The 27,980-nt window shown below is 36.6% G+C and overlaps 1 protein-coding gene across 1 annotated transcript; it reads left to right on the plus strand.

The window, feature by feature from the left end:
* The first annotated feature begins 726 nt into the window (after window positions 1-726).
* LOC110841536 (uncharacterized) lies at window positions 727-27,661 on the plus strand. The gene is made up of 4 exons (XM_022087183.2): window positions 727-775; window positions 906-14,469; window positions 15,213-15,521; window positions 16,734-27,661. The coding sequence occupies exons 2-4, from the start codon at window positions 1,027-1,029 to the stop codon at window positions 16,830-16,832; spliced, it is 13,851 nt and encodes a 4,616-aa protein (XP_021942875.1). The 5' UTR covers window positions 727-775; window positions 906-1,026; the 3' UTR covers window positions 16,833-27,661.
* The last annotated feature ends 319 nt before the right edge of the window (window positions 27,662-27,980 follow it).

Consider the following 27,980-nt stretch of genomic DNA (forward strand, 5'->3'; position numbering starts at 1 on the left):
TGCTCAGGTCTCCAAAAGTATCTTATATAACGGGATTCCAACCAGAATTTTGTATATATTTAATGTTTTTCCTGAATTCTACCATAAACTTATAAAAGTTTTGCTTGTGTATAAAAAATTCACTTCAAAGTTCCATTGAAATTCGTTGTGCCGTTCAGTTTTATAGCTGTTAAAAAATGTAACTGGTTGCGACACCCGCATCTATGGGCAACTATTTCGGCACTACAAGAACCATAGACAACCATCTGGCCTGTCTGATTTTCCATAAGTTTACATACACTGTATGGCATTTGATGTTCCCAATGTGGCAAAGATGCCATTGTTGGTCTTCTGGGTAGTAACATCTTGTGGGTTTAAAGTAGATACGTTTCGAATGAACATACTTCCCAGAAAATGAGGCAAAATGTTCTTCCGAAACGTTTATATCTACGTTGTACATCCACAGGCGTTACTACCCAGAAGACCAATAATGATAAACGTAAATTGTATTAGCATTTGTGCAGTTAAAAATAATGTCTCACTTTACTTTAGTTTGTCAAATTAATTTGTAACACAAATGCGGAGCTCAACAAACCTACTTCCAGTCATAGATACTTTAATTCGAAGTAAATAGCCTAATACGTCGACTTTACAAACAGTAGTTTACCGAGCTCTAAGTATGGAACCACGTAGAACACATATTACATGTAGAACGCATCCATTTATTTACGTCTATTGCGGCTTTGTGGTTTTCAAGATGGCGGATATGTTGCGATTATGTGAGAAGCTTGTCATGGTAAATGTAAAAATATTTATGTAATATTTAGTTTGCAAGATGTCCCAGTAACATACTATAAAGTATGTGGCATTTCTAATTTTTGACACGTAAAGTACACTGATTGTACATTTTCATCCTGTTTTGGCAGGTTTGAATGTCATTTACTGAGGTGGAAGCTGATTTCATCCTGTCATGGCGAGAAATATTCGGCTGCTGCAACGAACGGTAGGATAAATATTTATCTGTTATGAAAAGCAGAAAAAATAGACATGTTCGGCTCCTATAAAGATGCCACGTCCTGTTATAATAACCAGTCTATTTTTGAGAATCGCAATCAGGCCTCTTTTCCACCAGGAGAGTCCTCCAAACAAACATCGGGTCCTCCGTGGGATTACTCTCAACAGGCCTTCAGTACTGTGCCTTGTTATACGGGGGACCAGACCATGAATCATAGACATACAGCTGCCATCCATAATTCTCAAGTGGTGTCTCAGTATGAGAATAAAAATATTCTTGCTCATTATAGAAATATAAGTACAGGTAGTAATAGTAATCAGTCTGTTGTCAGGCCTAGAGCAGTGATCAACTGCCAGTCCAATTGTAATGCATGTTACAATCACTCTGTTGCAAGAATTCCTCACCCCTGGAATCCACCCTCAGCAGAAAGTATGCATTACATTACTGGAAACTCGGCAGTGTCCTTGCCAGGAGATGAGATTCCAAGATTTGCACCAAATTTAGCTGGTTTTTCTCAGCATGAGGACTCTTCGCATCATTTTACAAGTGGTTTTGCAACTCAGCTTACGAAACTGTCAAAGTTTGCAAAAGATCCTTCTCCAGGTATTTTGTCCACAGCAACACCAAAGAATGACATTCTTTCACCTGTAGAAGATTCTAGTGTTCTCAGGCCTCAGCACCATCCATCAAGAGTGGAACCCATATCAGAAAAGTACATTCCTCCTGTCCCAAGTGAAAATACCCCAGCCAAAAAGGACTCCTGTGTTGCTTGCCATGGTGTATGTGCTAGGCCTAATTGTAAGTTATACGAACAACAGACAGTGAAATTCCCCAGTCTTGAACCTATTTCCATCCAACAGTATGGAGTGTCAAGAGAAAATGTGAGATATACTAGACATTCAGTACCAACATTAAATGGTGGAAGTTCATCTTGCAACCAGTGGCATCAGTCACCAGGGCTGTGGCTGCAAAATGGCCATCCACCAGGCTTCTGGATGCCTGCATCAGAAGATATACATAGCATGGGAAATGCAGGCATGACAAATTTCTGGAGTGATCGAAGCAGTTGTGAGATTTCTGGCCAGCAAATGCCCCTGCCCCCAAACTATCATGACAGATCTTCTAACAAATCTGCAAGTCAGATGAGGAGCCACCTACCATCACAGCAGCAGAAAGGAGGGGGAACTTTGCATGATGGAGAAAGAAATGATAAATTGCGACAAAATATGTTCCAGCAATATCAGAAAGTTTCTGAGATACCACAAAGATATTCAGAAATGTCTGTGAGACAGAAGAGTCCAGAAGAAATGGCTGTGTCACAGGTATATCATGAGCTGTTGCCACGAAGAAGCCAGCAGCATGAGCCGTTGGTGGAATGTGGGATGCCATATCGACAAGATGTTATTCAGAGGCATCAGACACAGGTGGTGAAGTCACACATGGAGATTCAGAGCAACAAGGATGATAGAGGTCTTCACGAACATCCCAATACCATCACTTCAGAATTACGCCATCAGGATATTGCCAGGTCACATATCAGCTCAAATGGAATCAATTCAGGTCCGGTATTGCCAAATTTCCCTCCTACCTCAACAGAAATGCATACAGACCAATCACAGCAAGATATTTTGAGAAAGTATCCAGTGACCAACTTTGCTGCATATCCACCTCATGATGCTAAAGTTTCTGCTTCTTCCTCTTCAAACTATTCAACTGTACTTGGGATTGCACAGGCACCATCACGGTTCAGCTCAAACGTAACTTATACTCAAAGTAAGATATCCAGAAGTAATAACTATATGAGATTGTTTTCAGAACCGTGCCTGGAAGACTCATTCGGTCCATCTGGTGCTCGTGATGTGAGCAATGGTTTTGTTTCAAACAGCAGCACTGTTACAGTAAACTCAGTAGCAACTACAGGTCCCTCACATCAACAAATGCCTTACCATAACAAAGAAATTTCAAATACTGGAATGAACTGCTCAGTACAAATTCAATCTCCATCTAATAATACATTATCATCAGACTCCATTCTTAGGTATGGTAGCATGAAGGACTCAAGTAAAGCCCCTGTTGTTATTACAACCAGTACCAATGCTTCTGCTGCTACAGCTCGGATTTCTCCTCATCTGCAGTCGTGTGGCAGGATGTCTTCTGATAATATCTCTTCATATCACAGTGGCAGTGCAACAATGCAGGTGGTTGAGAATGACCCTTCATGCAGCCTAGGAAACTCTGCAGGACTCAATATGAATCCCAAAATTCTAAATAGCTCATCATATATCATATCACCACCCCACAGACGAGAGTCAGTGCTTGCAGGATCTCAGCATGTGCCCTATCAGAATTTTTTAGCAGGTGTTAGATCAGAGAATGTGCCTACATGTAACATGTTTCGTGGAAATAACAGTTCCATGTTGCATTCAGGTTTGTTTGATGATTTTGGTAAGAATTACAACAGTGCCCATATTTTAGGGACAAAAGCAGACATGCTTATTCGGCCATCCAAACAAAACTCTCAGATCATACCACCCAACATTTATTCCCAAAGCAACATGTCTGCACCAATTGGTGGTGTTGAACAACAATTATTACCACAAATGGATGATATGGGTTCCAGTCGTCCTATCAAGAAACGCAAACCCCACACTAAAGGTAAAGATAAACGTGATCGAGTCCAATTATTAGGGAAGCATTGGCATCAGGGAAGAAGCAGTCGACAAGCGGCATTGGCTCCTGTACTTGACGTGCGACAGTTTTTAGCTACCTGGGATGAGGAGACAGATAACCTGTCACCAGCTCCACAGTTGCCAGATGTTGTTCTCAGTAATAGTTCTACAGAAAATCCATTGCTAGTGCTGGATTGCAGAAATCTTAATACTAATGGTGTTGCAACATTATCAACAGTTGACAGAAATTCATTATCAGATGGCAGTCCTACTGAAAATTTAATTCATATGTACCAGCAACATTTGGCAAGTCCATCAGAATCCAGTATTGCTAGTAATGATACTGTGAAAAGTAACAGTCAGACATTGCAAGAGAATTCGGATGTCATGGCACAATCTCTGGGAGAATGTCCAAGTTTAATTCCAATTGATCCTGACAGACTGGAAAAATTTGGACCATCAGACAACTGTATTAAGTCTTCACCTGAGCACAGAACATTTGAACATGATAAACCTTCTTTCCATCAGAGACAAGAAGGTGAACCATCCACACAAATTGATGTCAGTAAAAGCTCTGTTAGTAAATCTGATATAGTTGATGGTTTGGTAGAGGCATCAACAATTTCTGTGATTGATAAAATCCACAACAGTCTGGATAATATTACCACACATTCTGTTATTTCTGACAACATTCCAGTGCGTGACTGTCATACTCTGGCTGAAAGCTTATCATCACAAACAAGCCCTTTGCCTGAAAATTGTGATAGCTTTAATGAAATTCATGAGAAATCCAATGGTACTGATTCAGAGAACAGTGTTGTGGTTCAAGATGAATCTAGGACAAGTGATGATGATATTCATCAGGATGTACAATTAAAATCCAAATGTGAGTCAAAAAATGATGACTGCTTGAATTCAGATCAAAAGATGCCATTATCTTACAGTGAGATTCAGCATATGGGTCTTATCAGGTCATTGGAAAAGAAACATGCAGATTACCACCAGAGTAGAAAAGGTAGGACTCAAAAATTACCAAGTTTGATAAGTAATAATAGGATAGTTGTTCATACATTGAAGGCTCTTTGTAGATCTATGATTGAACGCAGCACAGAAATGCAGCAGACATTTGAGAAACAGATTTGTTCATATGAGAAAACATCGGTTACAAATTCTTCTGCAGGAGAAATTACAGTTTTAGGAACAGAACTGTTTGGCACTTTGTGTGATAAAGAAGTTGAAAAGACATGTGCTGAAAGTAGCTCCTCAGTTTTAGACACAAAGAATATTACAAAAATATCTTGTTCTTCAGAAAACAGTTACACCAAAAATTTAACCGTACGTTTGTCAGAATCCACAGAGCTGCCATCTTTATCAAACCAAACAAATTATGTTTCACATCCAAAAATTCAACTTAAGAAGAAACCAAGTGCTAATAATAAAGCATTGTATGAGAAGACTGAAAATACCAGAATAGCAGAAAAAGATGTGAAGTCATTTACACATGATATGCTGATGAAAGAGAAAACTCCCAAGGAGACCAGTACACATACCTCAGAGATCTCTTATTTAGAATCAAATAATGTAACTCAAATTATTAACAATAAAAAAGCAACTAGTGATCCTGCTCTGAAGTTATTTGACATAGCACTGCATTCAAGTAGGTTTAATACCAAAACTGTGAGTGAAGATGCATTAGTAAATACTGATATTGTCCCAGCACATTCACCTTCCAGTCCTAACATGACTGAAAACGAATTGTCCAATACCCACTTATCTCAGAATAGTATAGAACAAGACATCACAGAAAATAAACCAGTTATAACAGAAGAAGAAAAATTAAGTGAACAAGATGTGAAGAGTGGTTCTACAGAACCAGTTGAACTTAACAAAAGTGGAAGGGGCTTACATGATGTTAGTGTTTCAGTCACCAGTGAATCGGAGACAAACCAATTGAACCTGTTTTCATACTCAAGTGATCTTGGAGAGGACTTGGATATGTCTGTTACATCTAGTACACCAGCTACTCCTGTCAATGTGGAAGAAGTGGAAGAAGAATCTGGCAGTGAAGAGTTAGAAATGATGTATCAGGGCTCTGTTTTGTCTGACTTGGATAGTGACATCAGGTTTCAGTCTCATGACTGCATTTCATTTTCAAGTTTACCTTGTATATCAAAGAAGCCTGCTTGTGAAGATGATGAACATTCTTGCCATTCCTTAGGCATATTAGAAAGTTTAGACAAATCCCATGGATTTCTTGGAACTCCAGGTGGCAATATTCAGTGTCCAGGGGAAGAAAATATTGATTCTGAAGTCTTGAGTAATAGCAAGGGGGGAGTAGTTGGAATGTGTGCATTGAAATTTTCAGATAAGACTTATAATAATAAATGTGTATTGGTGTCTTCTAGTCAGACAGAATCACTAGGAAATAACACTGAACTTTTATCTTGTTCTGAAAGCAGTTTGGATATTCCTGTTAGTTGTGTTGAAGATGCACGAACACAGTCAATAAAATTGCCACCCTGTCTACTGCTAGAAGTGAATCATGAATCAGATTTACTACCCGACAGGATTCAGGATGTTAACAAAGTGTCAGATGTATCATTTTCTCATACTGTTGTGCTTGGTAAGACAAAATCAGATGGTACGTCCATAGAGAGTGATGAAAAGGTGCAGTTAGAATCTGAAGGAAAAAGTTCCACAGAGTTCAAATCAGCGGCTGATAATTCTGCTGTGGAAGCATGCAAAATTCTGCATTGTGTGGATCCAGTGAATGATATTCTAGAGGAGAAATTCAATTGTTCTCATGATAGAACCAAAGTTGATTGTATACTTGTTTCTAAACCTGATGATTGTGAGAAAGATAACATTTCTAATCCACTGCTTTGTGCTATACCTGCTATCACATTAGATAGTAATCATCAGATTGAAGATACTAATGCTGTTGACGAAACGTTACCTCATGCACCATCAGACACCAAAGTAGTGTTGTGTGAAGAACTTGACTTGAAGGGTGCTGAAAATAAAATGGATTTTTTGTCTAAAGAGGTGTCACTGGATGTAAGTGTGAAAAACATATCAGCAGCATCTATTCATTCTGTTAATGGAGATCATTGTCTGCTGGTGGGTAAGGAATTAAGACAGAGAAAAGATTGTTTGCTGTTGAATGATAATACTGTAGTGCAGACATCTTCATCATTTTCAGACAATCCATTGACTCCTGGCAGAAGTGAAGTTGCACTTTCTGATTGGGAAGGGACACTCAGAGTAGATGATGAGTTTCAAGATGCTGAAGTTCCATCATGTGGTCATTCTGAAATACTTTATGGTTATCACTCAAAACAATTGGTAATTGAAGAAACTGATAATGAAATAAGTGAAGTTCTTCCATTGCTGGAAGGAAGTACTTGTAGTGAAAGTTTGGAAATTTCAAAAAATTATGCAACTGTCAAGGAATCAGTTTTAGAAACCACAGTAAGCTGTCCAGAAATTGTTATCCATGTGATGAAAGAGAAAGAGATAAATCCTGTTTGTGGTGGATCAGAAGTTAACCAGCTACTTCATTGTGACTGTAATGTCAAGGAAGTACCAAATTCTAAAACATCTTATGACATAAGTCCAAAATCTCCTTCTGTACAACCTTCCAGTCCAGATATGACAATCAGAGATCAAAATCTGTCTCAGACTCATGAGAATAGTATGGGAAGACATGCACCACACAAAGAAGACAGTTCCAGTTTGTATGTAAAACTCATAAGTTCTTCTGGTCATAGTTATAGCAGATCTGTAGTTCCGTTGGTTTCTGAAAGTCAGACTATACCAAAACATGTTTTACTACATCAGCAGAAATTCTGTGACAGTAATGGTGAAGACAAATTACCCATAGCAGCAACAGGAAATGAAAATAAACAGAATTGCAAGCCGATTTGTGATAAAAGTAAAAACACTGAAGAACTTCAGAACAAAAATTCACTACTTATTACTGGCGCTAAATCAGCCACTATCCAGGATAACGTATTGATACTGAGTTCCCAAAAAACTGTAGAACTAAAATCTTCAACAGGGCATTATCAAACGTCAGATGAACTTGAAAGTGAGATTGCGGCTCATGATTATCAGGTGATTGATTGTGAGCTTCAATCTGCAGTCACCAAATTACCTTTTCAAGATGCAAGTGTGGCAGACTGTAAAACATGTCATCTTGATTCTCTTAATTTATCAAAGAACACCAGTTCTGAAAGGCAAGAAGACAGCAGTCCAAAAGAGAAATTGATTACAGGAATCAATGGCTCACCTGATGATACTGAATCCCAAAATATGGAACATTTGCAGAAAAATGTTATCAACATTTCTTATACTGAGCAAAATATTGGTACAATCATAGGAAGTGTCGCTGATGATGTCTCTAGGGTAGACAGTTCCATAACTGGTAGTGATGGAGACATTTCCTGTTTGGAACAAAATGTAGTTGGTAGTGTGACTGCCACTGGTGTTTCTGATCCTGTTGTTGATGACGATGATGGCGATGATGCTGCTGTTACCACTACAGTTGTTGCCGTTGTCAGTCATGAAGATGGTGGTGATCATGATGCTGTTCCTGGTAATGCTGATGCTACCACTGGAGACCATTACGATGGTACTAATTCAGATACTGATGATGTTGCCAGCACTACCACTACTGCTTTTACTGCTTCCACTGATAGTATCCATGATTATGATGATGCAGAAATTGGTAATGATGGTGTTGCTGTTAGCACTGCTGCTTCTGCTGCTACCACCACTACTGACGAAGCTGATACTGCAGGAAACGTGGTTGCATACACCTCTTGTAAAGACCAGAGCAAAGTTACGTGCCTGAATCCATGTGTGACTGATGCTGATACCACCACCGCCACCACCATTGTGGGTGATGCTAATACTACTACTGCGGTCACCACTGTGTGTAATGCTGATACATTTGCTGATACTACCAGCACCATCACCACCACCATTGCTAGTAGTACTGTTAGTAGTGCCACTGACATCACTCCTGATGATACAGATGATGCTAATACTGCCGATGATAAAGTTGATGTTCATATTGCTTCTGTCATCACAGTTGCTGCTGTTGCTACTTCTGCTACCATTACTACTGTTACTATCACTGCTGCTGCTGCCACAACCACCACCCCCACCTCCTCTGCTACCACCACTTTTGCTGCTACTACTACTACTACTACTACTACTGCCACAGCTGCAACTATTACCACCAATGATGATTGTGATGGTAGTGGTGGTGGTGGTGGTGTTGGCAGCAGCAGCAGCAGCAAGGACAGTGGAGTTACAGAGTCACTAGTGAGTTATGCTGTGGAAGAGGACTGGCAGTATGAAGCAAACATTCAGTGTGTCAGTATTAATCAGATGGCAAGCAGGTCACAGGAAACAGAACGGAATGGTGCAGGCATGGAACAGAGACACATTACGAGCTTGGTCACATCAGGTTCTGTTACTGTGGAAGAAGAAGACACTGTCAAATTGTCTGTTAGTACAACAGAAAATCAAAAATGTTATCAACCAAAAGGAAAACTTGGGACCACTTTGAACATAGAATTGGAACCAAACTGTAAATTATCAGCTGAAGTCAATCATAATGAATCACAGAAATCTATCACTCCATGCAAAGGACCAACCAGCCCTGCATACTCATCACATGGTACATGTCACACTGAATGTGATTATACAAGAAAATTGCTTGGTGATCCTAAAACTGCAGAGAGCAAGTCCCAACAGCAAGATAAATCAACTCTGGAGGAAATTAGTCATGAAATGGACAGTGTTGCAAATCGTGTTAAACCTTTGCAGCTACAGTGCCAGTTTACAGTGGAGCCAACTAAAGATGAATTAAATAATTATGTACATAAGCTGCATGGTGATTCAAGTGCTTTTTCTTTTCGGGAAGAGTGCCTTTCTCTGGAGGAAATGCGTAATTCCTTATTAGACATGACTCATGATGTACCTGTGCAACAGGAACACTACTGTTTGGAAGACTCAGTTAAGGATGAAATTTGTAATTTTGAATTAAACGTGCCTGCAGACACACCTGTACAACCTGAATTTAAATCTTCCAACAGGATAATAAAGGATGAAATTAACTGTGAAATAAATATCGCTTCAGGCAATGTATCCATACCTCATGAATATTATTCTCCATTGGAATTAAACAAGGAAGAAATTGGTGATTTCAAGATAAATATGCCAGAAAATGTTTCCTGTTGTTTGTCCGCAGAGCAAGACTCTTCAGAAGACTTAGATAAGGCTAGAATTGCCAGTTGCACTTTGCATATATCTGCAGAGTCATCTCTTAAAGAGGAATGTCTGTCTGTTCAAGAGATCAACAGCAAACCAAATTCACCAATAAGTGAAAACTCAGAACTTGTCCAGAATAACACACTTATTCTTACAAACACTGAGAGGACTGTGGAGCTAGTACAGAGCAATATGAGTACTCAGAACTCACCCCACAGGCAAGAGGCAGACCTTTCAGTTGATACAGATGATATGCCACACCTTGAAGTCATTGACAGAGATGTTTCACCAAACAGCTCTGATTCATTGGAAATGCCATGCCTTGAGCTTATCACAGACTGTGTGCAGCCAATGGGAAGTGATGTGCAATGTCCTGGTGATATTTCTGCATCTGCAAGCAGTGTACCTCCATTACACATTTTTCCAGAGAGCATTCATACAAATGCAAAGGGAAATTCAACAGAACTAGGAATTAATGATGCAGAAGAGTTACAGGAAAATGACAGCCTAACGTTAAAAGTAACAATGTTAAGCCAACATTCTATGCATGAATCAGAACATCACAGGAATAGAGAGATGTCTGTTCATTCACAGGACCAGGTAATAAATTCAACAGACATTGAACTGCCAAAGAAACATTTATCATCTGTGTCAACAACTGGTAAGACTTATTTTGGTTTGGAAGAGGAAAATTTCACTGAGGACTTTGTGATACATGAAGATCCACCAGTAGAAGGTCACATATTATCTGTATCTCATAATACTGATGTGTTGCAAGATGACCAGAAAAGATATTTATCAACAGAATCATTAGTGACAGAAGAATGTGGTGGCAGTATAGTGAAAGCTGTGGAATGTGAGATACAAGAGGTGTCAGTTACCCCAGAAACACTGCAGGACATTTCAGGTTACCTAGATTCAGGCACTGCCTCAGTAAAAGTGGTAGAAGTAAGTCCAGAATACATGCAAGTCTTGCATACTGATGTGTCAGGTGGGTGGAATTCTGTACATTTGGTGACTTCAGACATGACATGTTCTACATCTTGTGAGAAAACACAGACAGATACCAAAGATATCTTGACTGATGAGGAAGTGCTTGCATCAACTGATGTAGGAAACACAAAGCTGCCAGGTAATTTTGAACATGAAACTTTACTCATGAGTGTTGAATTGAATGAGTCTGCAACAGAAACCAGTTTTAACATTGAAGCTGCTGGCACTATATATTTAACTGATAAAGAAAATGATGCTCTAAGTTCTGTATGTAGTGAGAATGTAAATTTGACAACAGATGCATTACCAGACATTTCAGTTGAACCTTCATCATTGGTATACTCAGTATTACCAGGCTTGGATCCGAGTTTGGGAGAAATAATGCCCATTGATTCTGTATCGAATTGGCCATATCTTGAGGAGGAAGTTTTTTCAGGGCTTCTGGCAACAGAGACGGACTCCAGCAGTTCTGTGCCAATAGGTCCCTGTTTGACTGCAGTCCTGTCCATTCCAGGTTCAAATAGTGAAGATACTGCCAAATCGGAATCAAGCTTGTTTTCTGATTGTAACAGACAGTATAATTTTCATACACAGTCAGACTCAAACGATGCACCTGTGGCTATAAATGGGTTGAAGTGTCGTCTTAGCTGGAAGAAAATATTTGCTCTGTCAAAGGGTGACAAGAAGAGGAAGCAAGAAACTAAAAAAGGAGAAAACCCAAAAGTGACAAGTGAAAATTTTAAATGTGCTAATTCTGGGCAGCAATTGAAGGAATATTCTGAAATTTGCCATGCAAGTGATAATATCAAATTAGTTAATAAATGTGAGAGGTTAAATGGAAATCTGAATAGGCATATTGACTTAAAGGATGAAAGAATCAGTGGATTGGAATTAGGTCCTGCGAAAATTGAAGTTCGTTTACCTCCAAGCCCCTCACCAAGAGGTCATCTAAAAGCATGGAGAGTGATAGATGGGCCTAAAGCTGAAAGAGTTTTAGATCAGGGAGGGTCCAAAACAGTTTTATCAGATGCTTCTGCTGGAAACATTAGTTGCAGAAGTGTTGCAAGGGCTGTTGAACCATTAACTAGTGAACTGACACAGATGCCCATAGTGCTTGTCAAGAGACTCATACTGAAACGTAGATGTGATGATGACGATGATGGTGCAGGTTCTGATATGAAGAAGAAAAAGAAGAAGAAGCTGAATTGTAGAGAATTGTCAGATCCCATTACCAGGAGTTTAGGTAATGATGGCTTCACCCAAGTAACTGTATCATCTGAACAAATAGAAGTACCTGATGAATCAGTTTGTGATTTTGTTACACCACATGGCAGAAGACTGCAAGATTCAGAACACTTAAATGGTCTTCAAGAAAGGTGTGATTCAAGTAATTCCACACTGATGAACAATAGTTCTTTATCTCCGCAGATTGAAACACAAGCAGCTGTAAGGAGAGATAGCAGCAATTCAGAATCTGAAGAAGACCAAAGTTCCCATACATCGATAGAAAGCAACAGTGGAGAAGCTGAATGTTGCAAGTGTTGTAGCTCTAGTACCTGTATTTTGTCCGAAGGAAAGTGTCTAGATGGAATAGCTACACCTGCTGACACGTACAAGACACATGATGATTGTATTGATGACAGTAAACCTTTTGATATTGGCATAAATTTAAACATTAGTTATAATGAACTTCCTTCAGCTAACAGCTCTGTTTCAAGTGAAGACAATACCAAGCAACAACTACCTAGGGTAATAATTAAACGAACTGTAGGTATGGGTAATACTAACAAGTATCAAAGCTTTCTTCGCAGTGTCTCATCTAGTGATGAATCTTGTAATCGATGGCAGCCAATTGTTCAACTTGAAAGAAATTTGTCACTAGATGAGCTTGCAAAGAATAGTTCAGTGAATAATGGGACACTTAAAGCTGCAAAAATGCCTGATAATTTACGACATGGACTCAAAATTAGTCTCAAATCTGCCCCTGGTCATCCTTATGTGACATTAGTTCCATTACCATCATTACCTTGTAGCCCTGTGGATAAAAATAAGAGTCATTCAGAGAGAGCCAAGAAACGGAGATGTGGAATAATTCCATCCAGAATAAGATCACGGCATGGTGATGTAAATCATTGGAATCCACAAAGACGTGCAAGAAAATTTACCTCTCTGAAATCATCATCATTTTATGTTAGGCATGATCATGATCCATGTCTCATGTCATTACCAACAGATAATAGACAACTACCAAGTCCAAAATCATGCCGCAGTCAAAGAAGTCCCCCTATTAAATTAAAATTGTTTAACGGCTCTAGCAGAGTGAAAAATGGAACTTTAAAAATGGACAAAAACATTAGTGTTACAGGGAATTGTGGTGATGGTGGAGACGAATATGTAGTTGTTGAAAACAGAAATTATACCAAAGATAGTATGACAAAGATAACATTCCAAAGGCATAAAAGGAAAGAAGTTTCAGTCAGAAAGGAATGTAATGAAATTGAGATGAAAGTGAATAAATTTAAGAGTGACTTGGACATACCAGCTGTACCCGATAAAAACATATTATCAGTACATGAAATTGAAACTATATGTTCAGAAGATAGCAGTAGTATTTATGATTTGACTGTGCCTTCACAAGGAACTGTTCAAAGGAGATTATCCATTGAATTTGACCAAGAGACATCAAAAAAAGAACTACATCATTTTCATAAGAAACACATGCCAAATATAAGTCATGCCATTGACTCATCAGGGCAAGAAATTGCTACTGTACTGGAGGATACTGGTGATATGGTGTCAGAGGACTGTTCACAAAGTGATGCAGCCATACTGAATTACATGCCATCTGCTGCACTGCAACCAGAGACTGTACAGTCCAGAGCAGCTTTACATGATGGTTACCCAAAAATCTCTAAAACAAAAAAAAGACAGTACTTTGACGATGTATATCTTGACAAAGATGTACTTCCTCTATTTCAGCCTGATAGAATATTATCAGTTTCATCTACAAAGAAGAAACAATCAAATCCAAAAATGAAATGTCCGAAGTTAGATGGGAAAGCATTAGAGGAAGAGATCATAAGCCTAAGTGCAGATGTCCACATGGATTACAGTGATATTTTTTGTAAGCAAGTAATGGATGACACAGTTGTAAAATCCAAAGGAGGACAAAAGTGTTCAACAGAAGGGTGTTTTGGAACATATCCTAGGGCTGAAGAATGTCCAGAGGAAACATTGAGCAGCAAAGATGATGGGCTTGTGCTGGTCAGTTCTTCAAAGGAATCAGAGCCTGAATTGCATGTACTGAATGACTGTGGAACTGAATGTGTTGGTAGTTCGAGTATATTGGAAGAAGAGGAAGAACAGAAGCTGTGGAGTGACATTCAACCCAATGTGGTAGAATCAACCGAACAAGGGGACGATGCTTGTCAAGCCTGTGGCCATATTTACAGCAGCCGTGATGAGAGGACATTACACATCCGTCGACATCCATATCACTGTCAGAGATGTCATCTTGCATTCAAATCAGAGGCAAGTGCAATATAATCTTATGATTTGTTAGTGTTTTGGAGATATTAGCAGTCTTCACTTTTAGGATTAAATGATTGGGCATTTTGACAGTTGTATAGCACTGCCATATAGTATGTGTTGACTAGATCTGCTGTCATTTGGTAATGATAGTAGCTGAACAAGACAGGGATAGGAAGATTGTTTGGTCTGTTGCTTACATGAAGGAGTGCAGTTGAGCCCTGCAGCATGTAAAATCTGCAAGTTCCTCCCACTTGACAAAATTACATTGTGTGATTGTGGAATAGTTCTCTTAAAGCCTCCACAAATGAGGATTTAATGGTCATGGAATTAGGCCTAAAATCTATAGTGGAGAAGATTTAATCACAGTGGTGTAACCTTTATATGTGATGTGGAGGATATGTTACTGTTGAAACTTGTTTTAAATTAAACCTTAGTTATATATGTTGGTTCAGATTGTTTGATTTTTTGACAATATAAATAACCAGTGTAGTGAAGGTAACTGTAACCCCTTGAAGCTCAGTAGTTGCTGTTTGTGCCACCTTCTTTAACACGTGTTTTGCCCATGGAGTGTATTTATGGGTTTCATATGGTTCTCAGAATTAACAGTGATTATTCTGCTAAATGGCATTAGCCAGTTGTTCTTATAATGGAGATGGGTTGTGTTTTCTTTAGGTAAACTGAATTTTTAAATATTATTTACATGAGCTTTAGTTTCAAAGGCTTAAACATGAAAATGAATTCAGGTGGACTTTGTGAGTCATCTCTCAGAACGACATCCTCGGACGAGAGAGCGACATCATTGCTTGTTGTGTGAGCGCAGTTTCCCAACAGCTGAGCGCTACAAGCTACATCTGTCAGGTCGCGCACATCGTCACCTGGAACTCACCCAGCGTCGCACCATTCACACTCTGTTCTCCATCTTCACTGGACACAGCTGCCCCGTGCTGACTCCTCTCTCAGACAGTGAACTGGCAGGTCTCAAATGGTTCCCTGTGGAACCCGGAACTATACACTTTTACCATCAGGCCACACCCCTGCAGCGTGCCATGCAGGTAAATTATTTCATATTTTATAGTGAAATGTTTACAGTATTATTCAGGATGATATGTAGTGTTTGGGATTTTTCACAGATTTAGCTTCTTTTCTTCTTAAAAAAATACTGATATGGGCTGCTTGTGATGAGATTTGATGTGTTAGTTGTCTTGATATTATAATGTGTAAGAACTTGCTCTTTATGTGTATTTTTTCTTATATTATGTTGGTGGCATGGAAATGAGGTAGGGGTGAGGAAGTATAGCTTCTACTTGTTCTTGATGTTGGCACTAGATGGGGACGAGTGGTCAGCATCACACCCCAGCCGCACTTTACCACTGGGGAAAGGATCTCTGGTACTCATTAGATACGAGCCTGGGTTTGGCTCCAGTCCTAGTCTGGACATAGAGACTAGAAGAAAAATTCTTTGCCCGTGCTGGGGATTAAACCCCAGTCATCTAGCCCATAGTCATTTATTATACTGACTGAGCTATTTCAGCTCTTTCTTCACAGCTGTGAGAGACCATGATTCACAGTCATGTGAAGGAATAGATAATTTCTTTATATAGACACCAATTTCCACTGATTTGGCCATGGTTTTGGTTGCACGGAAATTGGAAACATAACTGCATATTTTAATGTGATGGGAATAAAGTTTTTTTGGCTTACCATAATCAGAGTTGATTCTGTAACTTGATGTGACATGTACTCTGGACTGTGATTTAATGCACGTGTTATCAACCCGCAGCTCACTGGCCTCATGCAGCCCTGTATCTTTTGTGCTACCCACCTACGTGTTTGTGATATTGTATCACTCTGTATAATGAAAATATTAACATAATGAATTATAAATTTATTTTAAGTTAATAATTAATTAAAATAACATCAGTTTTATTGATGAACATTTTCGAGTAATTTGTGAACTTGTTTGCAGTAGTAGGTTTAATTGCAACAAAATTATAGCAGGATTATAACAGTTTTCTTATCTGAATGTTTACAGCCACTTCTTGCATTTATTGTACTTTCAGTTTATTTAAGAATCTTATTTTTGTTTATTTCTATTATGTTTCCACAGGTTTAAAATTGAAACTTTATAAATAATTCATTGCCTATAGCCGCATGTTCCTGAAAGGTATTAAAATAATGTTGTATGGCCTGAATGCTATCCCAGAACTAAACTGGTGAATGCTAAGTTAATTGTTTTTATTTATTTATGTATTTGTTGTTGCTAGGACTTGCTGTTACAGAAGGAAGGGAGTTACACTGATGCTGCAGGGAGCAACAATAGAACACCAGAAGACTACCCATCCAAATCTGGTGATTCATCATGAGTAGTTGTGTGCAAATGTAAAATTGCAAGTATGACAATATGCATGAGATTTTATACAAAATCAGAGTTGTTACATATATATTAAGATATTTTCAGATGAAATGCTCGTTTCATGAACTTGAAATTTATTTTTAATGCACATTTTAGATACAAGTATAGTTACCTTTGGATGGTGTAATAACCATATGTATGTTTTGAAAAAATATGAAGTAAAGTCATGGTATGTTGAGGAGTGTTACAGAGCACTGTAGACTCTATTGGAAAGATCTCATTTAGATACTACCTTTTTAACATAAATTGTTATTGTTTGTCAGTCATTCCTTCTAATAATGTTTTTCAGTTAAGTTTGGAGTAATTCAGAATGTCTCAAATGGTTTATCAGTTTGTACTATTGTTTCCTGACTTGGGCTGCCTTCAATGAAACTGGAGTAAATAGTATTGATCAAGGAAGTCATCAAGTTTTCATGGTTTGCTGAGACTTGCATATTTATTTTTGGTTGGTGACAATCCTGTGATAGGCTGGTATGCCATTGTTTTGTGGAAATTAATATTCTTGTTCTTCAGAGCAAGGTTACTGATCTCTGTTATTATTGGTACTTGTCTGAAGGGCTGTGGAAAATATGTTGATCATTTGAATCTGAAGATGGAACCTCCAGTTTCTTCAAAATGTTGGCACACTGCCCTCTCACAACATGATGGATGTCGCTTATAACATGAAAATGCAATTTTTAATTTTTACAAGGGCTGTTCAATAAACACTGAGAATGATTTTTTAAAACATTCCCCCTTCCAGATATATGACTTGAAAGGCAAGACAGTTGTAGCTTGTAATCAAGGTCACAGCACAAGCACAATTAATCATGCAGCAACCTGTAACTTCAGAAAGTGATTCATACCTGTCAGTGCTACCAACTACAATAAATCCAAGTTCACTTAAAACTTCCTAAATCATTCTCAGTGTTTATTTAACAACCCTTGTAGTTACATTTTATTATATTTGTTTTTGTCTGTATGGGAAATGAATCACGAAGTTCAAGGGTCTTGTATGCACTTCATATTTTAATGTGGTTGTAGATATGCTTAGGTCATAACCATAACCCATACTAAAATTCATCTGGTTTGGTCCAGTATATAAAACTGACATGCTTGAGGGTATGGCTGATTGTTTACCATTTGAATAAGAAATTCAGTGCAAGAAATCAAAAGCTTGTTGTTAGTACAATGTAATTGCACCTTTTCAAATGTGACTCTTAACCTGATCATTAAAACAGTCTTTCATAGACAGAGTGCTAGAAAATGTTGACCTGAAGAGTTTCTTCATGATAATTTTCTATAAAAATAATTTGAATTACTGCAAATTGTAAACATTTGCACACACTATGCCTTTCACTAAGTGCATTTGTTGTTTTATTTTCTTCATGTTGTATGGAGGATATGACTGTTGTTTGAATGAAGCTATTGATGTAAATGTATTTTGCTATGCATCTAATTTTAAATGTGTACAGTCTAGTTACAAGTTGCAACAGAGTTATTTAATAGGAACCTTTTCTTGTCATGCAAATGATCTCTTTGAGGATGCACTGATTCCTGTACTGTTGTGGGGTTCTAATGTAAGTTAAAGGAACCATCATGTATATGAGTATGTATATTTAAGTGCTTTCTGTTCCCTGTATATTATTTTGCAATTTCAGCATAATGATGATGAATTCCAGACTGTACTTAAAGGGTTTATTGTTTCAATCCCCCTGTCCCACCTCAGAAAGTTAATGGGAAGATGATAGTGAGAAAATTTGTTTATAATGAAAGTATTCACCTTTCAAGCCAATTTTTAATAAATCGGGTTGTAAGCTGTGTCAATTAGTTAAAAGTCAATGACATTTCAGGGCTGTGGTACAGGTTATAGCCTGAGAAGATTGTATTAATGTTAGCCATGAAAACTTTAAACCAAAAGTTTTTGTTAACTCTGTGTTATACTGAGTGGATTTTCATGAAATTTGATGATGTGGAGTTTTAGTGAAATTTGTTAAAACATTGCAGGTTTATCTAAGTTTGGATAACAATAATTCACACTTTGTGTGAAAACCTATATGTGCTTTATTCTGCATGTTGAAATGACAGGGTGGGAAATCTGCAGGAACTTTTGTTACTGTAGCTACCGTGGTATCCTTCTGAATCCCAGCCAGCTACACCACCTCGTGGAAGAATTCTCTGTGATGATGTCATTACCCAGACATTTGGGTGTTAGACACCCTACCCATGCAAAAGTGAATGACCGCAGACATCTCTCACATCACTGGCTGTATTCACAAAGGAAAAATTCTGTTGAATGTACCAGAGTGATTGCCCTATGCATACATTTCATAACTTATAGGATTTTACAAAAGCTTTGTTGTGATTGCATATAGTACAGAGGAATTGTTCAGTTCTGGTTGGAGTTCAATCAGCAGTAATCATTTTCATTGTGACTGATACTACTTAAAATTAAAAGTGTGCAGCCCTCTCCTCATTAATGTAGAAATTTGAAATTAGTATCCATGGGAACAAAAGTACTTACAATTAACATTTAAGCATGAGTTTAAAACACTATGGAAATTTGAATTCAGAATTTCGTTATTCTAATATTTGACGTACACAGTGAAGCTGTGTATTGCAGTTGTCCAATTTTGTGTTCTAAAGAATTCCTCAACAGCTCCCTGCAAAATCACAATTTCACGGAATCACTGTGTGAGTTCCTTTTTGTCTCCTTGGTCATTACCGGTAACTTATTTGTTACATGGTTCTTAGTCAGACAAACAGTGTGTACTCACTGTGTATTATTGGTGGTTCCCAATTTGATTTTACTGTGACTTCTGTAAAACCTCAGGCTTAATTTTTTAGCACTTCTGCTTTGAAACAGGTAAGCCACATAATCTGCAGTTGGAAAATACTGCTGCATGTGGGGTGTTGTTAATGCAGCAGTTTAAGTATAGTGTAGCTCTGTTGTAACATTAATGTTAGGTTGAGACTGTCCTGTGCTGCATTATATAGTGTAGCTTGGTGGATAATGCAAATGGGAACCTGCTCAATTATTGGGACCAAAACAAAAACATGTACAATGGAATTAACTGTGTTGCTTGAATTCATGGAAGAGTTTAATCTATATATGTATATATATACACATAGAGATATATATTTATGTTATGTATATAATTGCAATGTTACAAAATGTCTATTTGATGTTGAGAGATGCCCTGTTCTGTAAGTTCCTAGTTTTAATTGCTAAGATTGCTTTTTAAATCAAACTGTCATGCAAATTATATGAGTATCATGCTGTGGAAGAAAATTGTTGACATACAGGAGCAGTGGAGTTGCATGCAGTTGCATGCAGTTTATGATTACACCACTGAGACTTGTGTATTTAATACAGTTCTTTCGTATATTGAGTTTCTTGCCTTCTACTGAGTCCATGTGAGAATTTTTTCACCTTTTTGTATTTCGATGAACATTATTAACATCTTGTGCATCATAGTATTACCTTCCTTTGATCCCAAATTTCTAAGATTTTCACAAATATTTTCAGTAGCAAGTTTTCAGCATTTCCTTTGTGCTACCTTGGCTACAGCAGGTATTGTTGGCCAATACTTGCTAAATCTGAAAACTTTTCAATCTCAATTTATTTTTATGTGTAGTCAGAGATAGCAAGCAGCACATAACATTTTCTAAAGCTAAGGAAATTTAGGTACTAGTATATTATAACTAAAGCAAACTTATACACTTCTAGCTGCATGTAATTGTGCATATTAATAAAGGGTTGAGTTCAAAATACACATGTGCAAACCAGAAGTACCCTTTTTATTCAAAATTTGAGTTTCTTTCATATTGGATGTTGAATGAGTACAACTCTTCTTCTAGTGCCATTTGAATATGTTTTGACACGTTATCATCTATCTTGCCTTAATACAGACGTTTTTTCTACATTCAGTCACATAGATCATCGTAGTGTCAGATGAGAAACTACATGATTGAATGATTGATCAGGAAGAGGGTGGAAGGAAACAGATGAAACCTCAGGATAGTTATTCTGATAGTTGAGATTTTATATCATTCCAGATATGAAGTATGAGTTCCAACTATTTACATCACACATCTTTATTACATTCCATGGATCCAGAAGTTAGTCAGATGACAATAGGATGTGTGTTGATAAAAGTAATAGAAAATCATAGGATTTTAATGAGGGAATAAACAAATATGTTTGTTAAGAAAAATAATAGTGATACTGTAGTAGAAAGTATGCTTCTCCCAGTCTTCTTTTCTTTTATCATTTTGCTGTACATCAGTTTAAACAAGTCAAGGTTGTATCTGTGGAGCTTGGTAACAAGGGCTTAGGTCAAATGTAATTTGTATTTACTTAAGCAGTTTTACTGAGCACCTTAGATATGTAAAGAGTATGAAAGACCTCAGCATTCAGTTAGAGAACTGAGTCTTACGTTGTGTTTTTGCATGAAGTGTGCTCATGGAGTTGACAGAATTATATCCATAGTCAACTAACGATTAAGATCTGAAAGTTTGTAATTCAGCTTTATGCAGTTCACTTTTTTGATATGTATATTGAGTTTTGGATAAGTAGATGTATAAGTGAATATTCACAAAGGCAAAAAAATTCTTAATTCTCTCACTACTGCAGACTTTCATAGAATTGAATAACTTTTTAGAGGAGAGACCTCTGTAGCCAACTGTTGAAAAGTATTGTGTTAACATACAAATGGATTATGTACAATAGAAAACCTTGCTGTAAGCATCAGCCATGTTTGATCATGGCAGGCCTAGCAGAATCTGCCTCACTGGCTTAATCATGTAATATTAGTCAAATATTGTAGAGCAGGCATGTCATACTCTGTTTCTATAAAGGATAACTTAAAAAACATATGAATGTTCCAGGGGCTATTAACATGTGGGGGAATCATAACTGCATACTTTAAATTCCAGGCTTAAGCTTAAGGCACATTTTTCCACATGCACACACAATTGTGAATTGTTGAAACACTTTTTTGCTGTATTCAAATGAAATAAAAATAGCAGTACACAAATAGCTATTTAACATCCAGTTGAAACTTAAATTGTATTTGAATTGGGACATTTGGAGGCAGTTTATCATGTATAGTTGAGAACTAAAATGTATTAAAATTCAGACATTTGGCATAGAACATTATTTATGATTCAAGAACTATGTCAGGCTACATAAAATATCGAAGAGGGCCATGAGTTTGACATGTCTGCTGTAGAGCACTTCATGAATTAAATGTGTTTTCAACTGTTTACTTTTATTAAATAATCGTATCTGTTTGAGGTTCCTTGTTGTTTCTCACACATTTTATATCTCTTGTGTGAAGACAAGTTAAAGTGTGGAGTTTTGATTGAGATGTAATGTAATCCCTATACACAATTTTAAAGGGGGAGGCATGGAATCAAATTCAAAACAGGAAGGCATAAAGACTTTGATATAAAGTATGAAATATGGACATGGGGGAGACTGTCATGTAATAATTATCATGATTTAAGACTAATTCTGTGACAATGTTGCACCTCATATTGAAGAAGAAATTCTGTAAATTTTATGTGATTTAATGATGGTCTATCAACTGCAGTGATTATGAACTTAATGTTTATGTGTTTGACCGAAACCAGTTTTGTTGCAGGAGAAAAATGCAGAAAGCTGTTTTACCAACCAGGTGACTCTCACCATTGTTATAATCCTGTGATAATAATACAAAATCAGTGGACTACATGGTATTTTAAAATACTGAATTGAAGATAACAAATTAATAAATTCTGTGTTTTATTTGTTTTTTTATACAGTTGACTATATTACATTTTTGTATGCACTATTCAGTGAAGAAAATAATATGAAATATCTTTCTTTTTTACAATATAAAGAAAATATTGTTACCGTCGTAGATTTTAAGTCACAATGTGGGCATAATGTTTTTGTTTTGTAAATATTTGTATCATATAAATTTATTATATCATAAGATTTCTGCAGATTGTTAAGTTTCCATATTGAGTGCAGTATGTTATTGTTTTTGTTACCATATGAATATTTAAATGCTGCCAGAAGTGTAGCATGTATATTTTTTTAAAAATAGATTTGGACAGAGTCATGCACTAAAGCATCATTTACCCTCTTCCTAATGGTAATTTATGAGTTATATAGATGCATTATGTCATCTGCATTGTTTCAATCATTAGGAAGCATGTTATGATGTTGTAGGCTATGCAGTACCAGGCTATTTCATAAGAACTGGATGTTGATAAACCCTCTTTGCCCAAGATATGAAACAAAAAGTCTTGAAAAACATTCTGTATTGTTTGCCATCTCTTAGATGTTATATGAATTGATGTGCAATAGGAAAGCAATCTCTAAGCAGTGGCCAAATCGGATCACTGCAGGCATGCAAGAACATGTCACTTTGGCTTATTTGTTTCAGTTGGTAGGGAAAGGGTTGATGTTGGCGAACAAGTAAGATCTCTGAATGTATCCAACTAATCCTTGACTGTCAGGTATAAAATATGTTATTTGACTGTTAAGCTTTTTAAATACAAATATAAGGATTTTTCCATTCAAGCCAGGAGGAACCATTGATTGCTCCTCAGGTATTCTTATACAGTCATTAATGTGTATACTGTCTTCAAGTACTTGTGGGTAAAAGTAATTTTATTTAACCTTTATCAACTGTACATCATGTCTTTATGCATTGTCTACCAGGCCATGCATCACACTAACATACTACTAAACTGTTAATCCCAGAGTTAAAATCTGGCCAGCATCCCCACAGTACTATGGTTTAAGCCCCCAATTCCTGTACATTAAGGTTAAATACAAATTGCTGTGATGTATTGTAATAGTTACCATGTGCATAAAGATGAATGACCAGTGTTTGTGACAGCTAATTAAAGTGAAGATAAAAGTTTCTGAGCATTGTTCAGTAGGCACAGTATTGTGCCATTGCCTGCTATTGTTTTGCCTTCGTCTTTTGCTTTGTTTCCCATATTTTAAATGTATTTTTGTCTTTTACCACTGAAAAATATTCTGTATAACCTCATACTGGGAAGTTGACATTCAGATTTATTTGTCACAGATTGTGTTGCTTCTCTATCTTTCTCCCCCCCCTCCAAATGTTGGTTTATGCATTATTTTGTAAGACTATATCAACTGCAGATGATGATGTCATACTGTCTGTATGATCAACTGGAAATGGAGGTGGGCATAGGCTGTTTTGTAGATACTTGGAATTTGCTTGAAGGACTGAGTAAAACCATAAAAACCTTTAGTCAGGATAGATAATACCTTGGCTGAGACCTGGTGACAGCAGGTGAAAGAACACAAGTATTTTATTGTTTAGAAATTTTTTTTTTACAGTCAACAGGATTGTGCTTACATGTTGTCTTTGAGTTTGATCCATTATGTTTTTCTCTTGAACTTGTATACATCAGAGCTTTATAAATTTTTTTGCTGACCTAATGTTTAATTTATTTATATCTGATAAAGATTTTTGAATGTTTATTTCAAAACCATTAGCCAAAGGGACTGAGTGTGTGTGAATTTGTTGGATGTTTGGAAAACGAATTTGAAATGTGATATATTATAGGCTAATATGTTTTTGCTCTTGAACTGTGTCCAAGCAGGTTGATGTAATAATAACACTCTTAGGCTTGTAGTTGGGATGAACCTGGATCAGATGTTGGCTGGCCGTCCTGACTGGGGTGTTTTGTGGTTTCATCGTCTTTTTATTAAAATTACAACATATTACCTTCAAACTGGACATGACCATATCCTTCCAAATCATTACATTCTTACTATAATGATTCTCCCATCTAACTGGATGCTGTGTAACAAATGCAGTTGAAACAACATTGTTCAATCTTAGAATCAGTCATCACAGACTATCATCATTTTTTAATTTAAACAGCATTTGCTAAGTTTAGTTTACATTTGGAGGTTTTATTAGTTCTTCTGAAACAGCCTAACAGTTGGCTAATAGCAGTGGGCAGGGACTTTCGTTTGTACTGCAGAACGTAATATATTCTGCAGTTTGCTTAACTTTGGCCATCTTGAAGCGATAGAGTTGAGTGTCATGAATTTGCAACATTTTGTCCAACTTCTGGTATTGTAATTATTTATTTTCTCCATGTTGCTTGTAGTACTGATCCTAGTGGCTCTGCGGTATGTAGTATACACAGTTTCATGCTGAGAGGATGCTTGTATTGCAGGTTTCAATCCCACCTAGTATATGGATGTTCTTGTATGTTTATTTTTGTCTTAACCAGTCATCGTACTTATTGCTATTATTCCCTAGATTTGACGTTTCTGTTATGAGCTGCCTCTCTTCTTGCAATATGGAAAGAAGGAAGTGATTTCTGTGGTTAAAAGAATGTGGGAAAACTGATCTGAAACAGGAAGGGGCTTGTGCATTTACTTTTCGGTACTATTCTGTTCTTCATTCTGCTGTACTTCGTTTATATATGGTAATTCATTTGAGTTTCAGCAGGTAAAAATTGATGATACAGAGTTTGCATTCTATGGTACAAAGTATGGAATTGGTATTTTAGTTTTCTTAATAAACCATCAATCTTAAGTATTTTAATATTCTGAAAATATCATCAATCATAAATGAGAATATATCATGCCAGGGTACACAATATCTGGGTTTATGTTTAAGTTTTCTTGGTTTAGTCAGTGTTGAAAGGGTGACAGAGGGCTTTATAATATTTGTAACAATTTTCATTGTAGTTCGTATATGTTATTTTATTACAACCATCAGATAACTTTTTTCTTTTCACCTTACATGTTTTGGCCAGCTTTAGACCAACTTCAGGGATCCCTCCATCTGGATAAACACATGTTTGTTGTATCCAAAGTCTATTACATTTTTAAAATGTTCACATTTAGCATTCAATGCCTAGCTCATATTTTATGCACCATCTACTATTCAATCATTTAATTAATAATAATTATGAACTGTTCACATTCTAAAACCATTGACATTTTAATTAACTTATTAATACTGCATTAAAACTTATACCCTATTTCTCTTGTCTACTCTGTTTTTTTAAATGATAGAAATTTAAAATTAATAGTGTTAGGAAGTAACAGACATGTAAAACTTATAACAGATATAATTGTTGAGAGTGCTTAAGATTATCTGAAGTGGGCTGAGGGTGGAAGGACAAGAACATTGGAGATATTTGATGGTTGTAATATAATATATCCTGAACTGAAGGATTTTGAATATCTCTTATAAATTGTAAAGCTTTTCAAAACTTGTCAGTTTATACCAGTTCTCAATCTTTTTGGACTTGGGGCCACATTCACACTTTAATACTGACTCAAGGGCTAGAGTGTTGTATGTGGCAACAATTTATTGAACTTTGACAGTTCATTCAAAATGCTGTGAACATTATGTTGTAAATTTTTTTAACACATGTATTTTTATTCTTAATTAACTAAAATTAAATGGTTAGTTTAGGCAGTAAATATTTTTCCTATTATGCAAGATGGTGCGATAGTACAAAACCGTATGCAGGGCATACAAAAACATCAGGAAGGGCTGCAGGTTGAGGACCCCTGGTTTATACTGTAAGAATTCTCTTTGCAGATCTCATGTAAAGAAAAGTGCATTAAGGAAGTGGTATAAGGCAGTTTGTATTTACTATTTCATGCTTGTATTTACTGACAGGTTTTGTCAGAACATGGCACCGATTCTTTCAGAAGCTGACATAATGTTAAATAAATATTTACAGTTTTTATTCTGAAGCATTTATTTTGCAAAGTAAATCTAGTACAAAAATAACTGTGCAGTTTTGTTTAATCCTTTGACATAACTAAATGGGTCATGGTAAGGTAGGAGAGTCCGACCAGTATCTGATAGAAATTATGGATAACTTTGGAGTAGTTTCTAGAAAGAGGTAAAATTACACAGAACACTAAGAAATTTAAAAATGGGCTTAGTTATGAATTTGAACAATACCTCTGCCATACATTCTTGTACCAGAAATGATTTTAAAATTTTGAAATTCAGGAATCAAGGCAAGAGATTGCCTTTCAATATTTTATATTTGAACAATACCTCTGCCCCACATTCTTGTACCAGAAATGGTATTCAAATTTGGAAATTCAGGAATCAAGGCACGAGATTGCCTTTTAATATTTTATATTTGAACAATACCTCTGCACCACATTCTTGTACCAGAAATGGTATTCAAATTTGAAAAATTCAGGAATCGAAGGTAAGAGATTGCCTTTTAATATTTTTGAAAACAATGTATATTTTGGAGACCATTGTCTAATTTTTAACTGAGCAATATAGCTTGTTCTTGGTTTTGATGCATCACTCCCTTTTTTAAAAAGGATTCTTTAAAACTGAACTCTGTCCAAATTCCCACTTTAGTTTTAATTTGGGCTGTACCTGCCTCATAGGTGATTTAAGTATTTACCATAATTGTACTTAAAACTTACAGGGATTTTTGTGTGTATGTATGGATTTGTATGTTTTGTATGTAGTAATTTGTTCAGATTTCATATGTCTGTCTGGAGTACAGAAAATTTAAAGCCTGTTGCTGTTTTATATAAATGAGTCAATACTTTTTTTTAAATTGTGCTATTTGCCAAACCAATATAATATGTTATAAGTGATATTGTAATTTGTGACATAAGCACTGACATTCCTTATCATATTATTAGCAATATTGTTGAAGTGCAAGCTGCACTCTGTTGGTCATGATTTTAAAGAAAATGTTTGTGACATTTCTCACAAAATGTGCCTATGTTTCAATAAATTAGTATAAAAGTTATTTGGCTGGTGCATAAATACTTATTCAGGCAAAGAGAATTTGCTACTGAAATGAGATTATCCTCTGTCCATACAACCGTCTAGTTTAACACTTTCCATGATTTAAAAAAGAAATTGTCTCACTCCTCCTATCCCCTTGTTATTAAGAACGAAACATGGAAAGGATTAAATTAGGTAGCATCCACTTCCTCTCCACTTCTACACTGTTACAGTTTGTTTAGTGCTATGTATGTTTGAAGTAAACCAACTTTTGTACAAAGTTCTTTGACCATTTACATATTATGGAATTTAAGGTTCACATACAATGAATGCTAATTTTA

The sequence above is a fragment of the Zootermopsis nevadensis genome, unplaced genomic scaffold (assembly GCF_977971745.1).
Source record: "Zootermopsis nevadensis isolate Lab colony 2312 unplaced genomic scaffold, Znev_1.0 Znev_ptg000021l, whole genome shotgun sequence".
Classification (NCBI taxonomy): Eukaryota; Metazoa; Arthropoda; class Insecta; order Blattodea; family Termopsidae; genus Zootermopsis; species Zootermopsis nevadensis.